The sequence below is a fragment of the Phascolarctos cinereus genome, unplaced genomic scaffold (genome assembly GCF_003287225.1).
Source record: "Phascolarctos cinereus isolate Bilbo 61053 unplaced genomic scaffold, phaCin_HiC Scaffold_726;HRSCAF=1367, whole genome shotgun sequence".
Classification (NCBI taxonomy): domain Eukaryota; kingdom Metazoa; phylum Chordata; class Mammalia; order Diprotodontia; family Phascolarctidae; genus Phascolarctos; species Phascolarctos cinereus.
In genome coordinates this window covers 277,730,838-277,738,527 of record NW_027556098.1, presented here as the reverse complement: position 1 = coordinate 277,738,527, position 7,690 = coordinate 277,730,838, and the positions used below count along the sequence as shown (strand labels likewise).

At 39.6% G+C, this 7,690-nt stretch overlaps 1 protein-coding gene across 1 annotated transcript; it reads right to left on the bottom strand.

Moving 5' to 3' along the window:
* Positions 1–240: 240 nt before the first annotated feature.
* Positions 241–7,237, bottom strand: LOC110218116 (olfactory receptor 8B8-like). The gene is made up of 2 exons (XM_021000655.1): positions 7,229–7,237; positions 241–1,179 (listed from the first exon to the last, which is right to left on the bottom strand). Exon 2 carries the CDS (start codon positions 1,171–1,173, stop codon positions 241–243), a length of 933 nt encoding a protein of 310 aa, XP_020856314.1. The 5' UTR covers positions 1,174–1,179; positions 7,229–7,237.
* Positions 7,238–7,690: the final 453 nt, after the last annotated feature.

Below are 7,690 nucleotides of genomic sequence, written 5' to 3'. Positions count from 1 at the left end.
ATGTGTAATGTTAATGAATTTAATGAATTAGGAATAGAACTAAAGAGACCCTGTGTGTGTGTGTCTGTGTGTGTATGTGTGTGAAGACAAGAATTCATGCATAAGGTAGAAATTATTTTGTACAAGGAAAACAAAGATTTGCTCCTCCTACAGAGAAAAGCCTTCAAATCAAGATCACTCCATGAAAAAACTTCAATAAAATACATAGAACTTTGTATCTTCTTATTCCCCTGGTCCTATTCAGGATATTCTTCTACTCAGAGTTTTCTTCAGAGCCAATTTGACATCCTTGTTTCTCAGGCTATAGATCATGGGATTCAGCATAAGCACCACAATGGTATAGAATAAAGAAGACACTTTCCCTTGAATCATGGATAGAAGGGAGGAAGGTTTGAGATACATAACTGCTCCTGAGCCAAAGAAAAGAGAAACAGCAATTATGTGGGAGCTGCAGGTGCTGAAAGCTTTGGTCCGGCCCTCAGTGGAGTTGATGTGGAGGATGCTACAGAGGATTAAAGCATAAGAGATAAAGATGGTAACAGTGGGGACACCAATGTCAATTCCTACAACAATGAAAACCACTAACTCGTTAACATGGGTGCTGGTGCGTGAGAGATCTAGGAGGGGGAGTATATCACACATGTAGTGATTGATAAAGTTGACATCACAGAAGACTAATCTTAGCATGAAACCTGTATGGGCCATGGCTCCAGAAAACCCCATTATATACACCCCCAACAATAGCAGAGAACAGACTTGGTAGGACATGGTTACATTATAAAGCAGGGGGTTACAGATAGCAACATAACGATCATAAGCCATAGCTGAAAGAATAAAGGACTCAGAAACCACCAAAAAAAGAAAGAAAGAAAGCTGAGTCATGTACCCAGAGTAGGAGATGACGGTTTCCTCTGAGACAAAGTTTGCCAGCATTTTGGGAGTAATAACAGTAGAGTAACAGAGATCTATGAGGGACAGATTAAAGAGAAAATAGTATATGGGGGTGTGAAGGTGAGAATTCAGTCCAATCAAAGTGACCAAGCCTAGGTTCCCCACAACAGTAAGAACATACAATCCTAGGAACAGGAAGAAGAGGGGAAGCTGGAGCTCTGGTTGATCTGTTAACCCCACAAGAATAAATGCAGACACGATGGTGTGATTTCCTATGACCATTCTCTTCTGGGAGTGATCTGTGGGAACAGGAGGAAAAAAACAACAACATTTAACTGAGGTCCAGCATTATATTCCCTATTTGGCATTCAAGGCCCTTTACCACCTGGCCCATCCCTATCTTCCCAGTTTTCCTCCACATTCCTGCAAGCTATGATCCAAATATAATGGCTTGCTTGATGTCGTTCACACAGGAAGTTCTCCAACTGCCACATCTAGGCCATTGCACAGACTGCCCCCTATGCCTGAAATGTTCATTCCTCCTCGGCATCCCTGGTTTCTTTCAAGGCTCAACTCAAACAATAATTTCTCTGCTTCCCCACCTCACCCCAAGCTGCTACTGTCTTCCAACTGCTCTTTATCTCCCATGTACCCATTTATGTTTGTGTCTCCACTTTCTTAATGGGGAACTCTCCCTATTCATGTCTATGTCTCCCCTTTCTTAAGATGGGGATTCTCTTTGCTTTTTCTTTGTGTCCCCGGTGTTTAGCATAGCAACTAGAACATAATAAGGACTTAATAAATACTTGACTTAATGATCATGAGATAAAATGATGGTTAGGAGGCTAAGTCTAGTCCTCCATTAGCCCCCTGGCACTGGGCTCAGGGTCAAGAACACCCAAGTTTAAATCTAGCCTTAGAACTTTATTAACTGTGGGACTCTAGGTAAGTTTCTTAACCACTGTCTGACTCTGTTTCTTCAAATATAAAAGGGAGGTAATAATGGCACCTACCTCAGAGGGTTGTATGATGATAAAATGAGATATTAGTACTTAACACACTATCTGGCACAAAGTACTTGCTTAGCAAATGCTCTTTCTCTTCCCTTCCTCCTTCTCTCCTTGCTATCAGAAATCTCAGAGACTCAAAACATTCTGACTTACAATCTCTATTAGGCGAAGTATTTCAATGAGTTCCTCCTGACTCTGCCTCTATAGTCATATGTGGGGACAAATAACAGTGCCCTTCACAACATGAGCAGAAAATGTATTTAGAAGATCTAATCATTAGCCTTCAACAACTCTTTACTGCAGGGGTTCTTAACCTAGGATTTATGAACTTGGGGGTTTTTTAATTATATATAACATCAATATACATTACTTCCTTTATAATCCTATTTATTTTATTTTATGCATGCAAAAGCATTCTGAAAAGGGTCTATAAGTTTCACCAAACTGTCAAAGAAGTCCATTACACAAAAAGTATTAAGTCTTCCTGCTTTACTGGATTCTTCTAGGATGGCAATCATTTCAGAGGAAGAAGAAAATTCCTCTGAGAAATTCAGTCACTCACAGTGTTCACAAAGAAAAATTGCCAGGAGCAGGAAATGGAAGGAGCATCCCTTGTTTTTGGAGAGTCCTCAGGGGCTGAAGCACTGGGTACACCTGGAGGCTCCTTGTCTCTTCTCATTGTCCAATGCACTCTCATGGACTCAGTTTAACTGAGTTCCACAAGGAAGTAGTATTCCCATGAACCCTGGCACCTCATGGTTGTGGATTTGAAAGGAAAATTTCAGGAAAAAAAATCAGGAAAAAAAGGAAAAAAATAGGTCATTCACTCACCTTCCCTCAGGATGGGTTCTTATTGTTTGGTTACTCTCCTAGTCCTAGATCCTCAGTGTTGACAGACTTTACAACTTTCTTTCTGGCTAAGGGAAGTCAGAGCCTAGATCACAGTTATTAAGCTAACATCAGAGTTGTTTTGAGTGAGGGATACTAGCTTCTAATTATTGCTTTATTTCGAGGATCCTCTGGCTAGGGGAGGAAACAGGGTGTTTTATTCTGGGTGTGGGCCTCCCAGGATCAATTTGAGAGGTCAGGCACTTCAGGGAGAAGAAATGGGGTTTGTGTTTTTACTTGGGATCATTAAGTGCACATTGGCTGCTTGAGCACTCAGTCTATGCAAACTCTGACTTCCCAGTAGGGATTTCACATTCCCCCAATGCACAGAAGAAAGGAACCTCACTTTTCTCTCTCCAGTTTTCTTCATATACCCAATCAAAAAGCATTTATCACTTTCAGACACTAGCCATGCAGATACAAAGATAAAAGTGAAACAATACTTCTGCCCAGGGAGCTTATATTCTAATGAGAAATACAGCACATATGTGTATGCATGTATAATTATAATAAATACAAGGTATTTGGGGGGTAGAGGACATCAGCATCTGGGGAGGGGAAATCATGAAATGTTTCATGTGGAAAGTGACACACCTGAGCTAAATTTTGAAGGAAATGGGGGATTTAGAAGTTTATTCAGGCAGGGGAGACAGCCGATACAAAGGCATAGAAAAGGAAGAAGGATTGTCATTTGTGGAGGTAAAGAAGAAGCCAGCCAATCTCTCTAGGCTGCAGAGCACAGGAAGGGGAATCTGTATAATAAAGCTGGAAATGTAAGAAGCAGAGTTTGAAGGGTTTTAAAGACCAGAGAAGTTTACATTACAATCTAGAGGCAATAGAGATCCAGTAAAGTTTATTGGGTAAGGGAATGCCATGATCAGACCTATGATTTAGAAAAAAATCACTTCAGCAGCTATGTGGAAGATTGATTGCAATGGTGGAAAACAAGAAAGTCAGGGAAACCAATGAGGAGACTATTGCAATAGTTCAAGCAAGAGGTGGTAAGGGCCTGAACTAGGATCCTGGCTGTTACAGTGGAAGAAAGGAAGGGGAGAGATGCAAGATATGTTGTAGAGGTAAAAAAAAAAAAGACAGTAGTATTCTAGCATTAAAAAAGATCTCAGAGATCATCAAGTCTATTCCTGTCCCTTCTACAGCTTATCTCTGAAAAGCAGCCAGATTTATGTTTCAGTACTTCCAGTTACTGACAATTCACTTAATGAGGCAATCTACTCCATTTTGAATTGCTCTAATTGTTGGGAGATTCTTTCTCTGAAGCCTAAATATCCCACTTGTAACATAAACCCATTGGCTCTAGTTCTGTCCATTTTACTTTGCAATAGTTATAAGGAAACATCACTAAGAAGACAAGTGAAACTTCTGCAGCAATATCCACTGCAGGGGGTGAGGAAATGGAGACCATCTATAACTGTCACAGGCCTGGGAAATTCAACAAAGTTAAGTTGCTTAAAACTTTTATGTCTCCTTCATAGGTTTTTAATGTCTCGATTTTGCACTTCAATCACATACCTTGATTGAATGGAAAAGTATTTATTAAATGATTGTTATGTACCAAATGTTATGCTAAACACTGGGGATGCAAGGGGAATCACTGCTTTCAAGGAGCACACATTATAATAGGGAGAAACTCTACATAAAAGTTCAGCTTCAAGTCAGCCACAAAGGCCTGCAGGTTCTAAGGGTCCAAGAGCAAACCTTGTGGCAAGAATTATTAGAGTACATCAATAGGTCAGATACTGCTCAGGTGGTCAGGAGAATATAGAGAAGACCTGTAGTCCTCCACCTTTTCTGAAGGATTAGAGTTATTGACTCTCATCTTAGTAGTATGAGCAGTCATGTTGCTCTTCTCAACTGATAGTGCTTGTGGATTCTAGATGTCTGTGGAGGTCGGGGAAGGAAGTAAGGTCCAATGACTAAAGTACTTGTTCATCCAATCGACAGTCATATCATTTGGAGGTGACATAATTAGGTCAGGATTAATAAGAGTGAGCTACCCTGAGACCTGGTCCTCCAATAAAGAGCAGACAGATCTTAGAGGATGTAGAACAGAAAGCAGAAATCAGAGAGACTTTGGTGAGAAAGAGTTGGTTAACCTAAGCCGCCCTACCCAGAAACTCCCTTAGCCCCAGAGGGGTTATAAAGAAGCAGTGACAGAGCAGCCAAAGAATTTCTAGAGAGGGACCAAATGGCTCCAGAAATGGTAGCAAGTAGGGGCAGTGGTGAAATAGGGAAAATTCCAAAACCATGCCTAGCAGAGAGATGACTGTCTTGGAGAAAAGAGAAGCAAGCAGTTAGAGACTGCTGCAGAATTAATCTTAACCATTTCTTCTTCTATTACAGTGAGTTATTCAGATTGTGAAGGTACAATGGGAAGAGTTGGCTCTTTCAACACCAAATGTAAACATTTCTTTTTAAGTGAACCCGAATCCTTAGATAACACTTAAAATCTAGAACACATAGTAATCATCTCTCAGGCAGAAAGGGGTTCACAGAAGGATGACTTTCTGGCCAACTCAAGTCAATATTCTTTACAATGAAGTCTCAATCACAGTAGTACCACCCACTGCAGGGAAAGGGGAACTCATCAAAGGAAAGGAATGATTGTTTGTGAACTCATGACGATATTCTGTGAGGTTTTTTTTTTTTGCATTCTTCCAATGGTGTGAAATAAAAGCTGTCTTGTATTGGCTTTATACTCTTATATATTATATACTGTATATTATATACTATAAACTAAATGCCTGAAGAAAGATAAGTATTCCTTTTTTACCCACTTCTGTAGAGACTTTGACATTTAGGCTTCTGTTGGAAACCTATTAGCCCACTACTGTAGGGATTATTCATCTGGAACTCAAGAAAGAGGTCACAGGTAGAGATATAAATTTGGGTCTCATTTGCAAGGAGGTGGATAATTGTCGAAGCCACTGTAATGGGTAAGATATAAGTGGAAAAGTTCTCAGTAATCACTTCAGTCATGAAGTATGGAGAATAAAGAGAAGGCTGAGAGCAAGGACTTGAAAAAAATTATTTGCTGATAATGAAACCCATTAGCTATTACCTCCAACACTACAGAATCTGAATGTGTAACTTCCTAGTTTTTTATTTTCTTCTACAAAGTTCCCCTCCATCCTCAACCTAATCATTTTAATATGATTTTCAGTCCAATTATAAATGCATAAATTTAGAAGATTAAATTAATTCTGTATAATTTCTTATTGATCATATTTTCTATTAATTGATTTTGTCCTGTTACTACTTAAGTCATGGTTCTTTGTCTCCAAACTTAGTTCAAGAACTCAACTGGCCTATAATGAATTAAGTTTAGAAATCTAGTTCTGCTATTAATCACCATTCTATTCTTGTCTCAAGGAAATCTGCTATCCTTGGGGGAAGCAGGTAGCACCATGGAATCTGGTCTAGTATCTTACACCAAAAAGCTGTCTTTCAAGGATGTCTGATTTGCTACCCAAAGAAGTCTGGTCCATTATATCTAACCTTGCAGGTGAACATTTCCTAGTCACAGGAGGGAAGGAGGGGGTTGTTGCTAGCTTCTCATTCCCAACTTCCAACCCATCATATTGTTCACCACCACCTCAGCATGTAACCAATTACATTGTCCTCATCTCCATGACTTAACCAACCCTATAACCAATTATATTCTTTCCTCACCTACCCGTTCTTTCTTCTGTGCTTATAAAGAGGAAGTTGCACATTCATTTCATGGTCTTTTGGCTAACGGAGGCAGTCATTAGACACCTTTATTATCAGATTAGCACCCTGTTAATAAATTGCTATGTTGCTCAGAGAATCTGTGCCTTAGTCTACCTTTGCTGAATTTCACTTGCACCAATATCTGGCCTTAGTCTTGAGGCACTTTTAAGGGATGTCAAGTCAGCATGGTATAGTGGCTACAGAGCTGGCCTTAAAACAAGGAAGGCATGGATTAAAGTTACACCTCTGATAAATATTGCTTATGGGTATGGGGGTGGGTAGGCTAGTATTTATTAAGCACCTATTATATACGGGCACTGTGCTGAACACTTTACAAATACTACAGTATTTGATCTTCACAACAACCCTGGGAGATAGGTACTATTATGACCCCTATTTTATAGTTAAGGAAACTGAGGCAGACAGAGGTTAAGTGACTTGCCCAGGGCCCCACAGCTATCAATTTGACCTCAGGCTTTCCTGACTCCAGGCCCAGCACTCTATTCACCACACCACTTAGACATCCTTAAAAAGTCCCTCTGCCTCTCAGTTGCCTAGTCAACCTGCTAAAGCTTTAAGTTGCAAATAAAGTGCCAAACTATGTTGGTAGAGGGAGTTTCCTGACCAGGGAATTCCCTATACCAGAGAAATCAAAGGTGCAGTCTCTTTCCTTATAACCTTAATTCCTGTTTAGGAAACCCCTTTACTAAATGTCTCATTTTCTCCCTTCATTAAGCTAATAATAAAGTGTTTGCCTTTATTTACTCCCCTGAAAGCATAGGGTTTACTATAGCTACAGAATACGGTAAGTTTTGAGGGCAATGAAAGGAATATGATTGTCAAAATCCATTCTCTCATTAGTCCAAAGACTGGACTGGGTGTCCTGGGTGTGAAGGAGAGAAAAGCATCCTTATCTCTTCTCATGATCTTCCCTTCCCTTGACCACTGTTATAGATATGAAAAAAAGGATGAAATAAAACATACAGTATGTACACTTTCTATACTGTAAGAAAAATAACAACATAACATATAAATCAAAATATTTCAGTAGAAGGAAACATCGGGAATGACTTCTTTTCAAAAAATATAAAAACCACAAAGTTAGCTTAAAGGACATTATGTCTTTCTCTTTCCTCTCTTTTGGAAGAAGGATGCAATGTGGAAAGAAA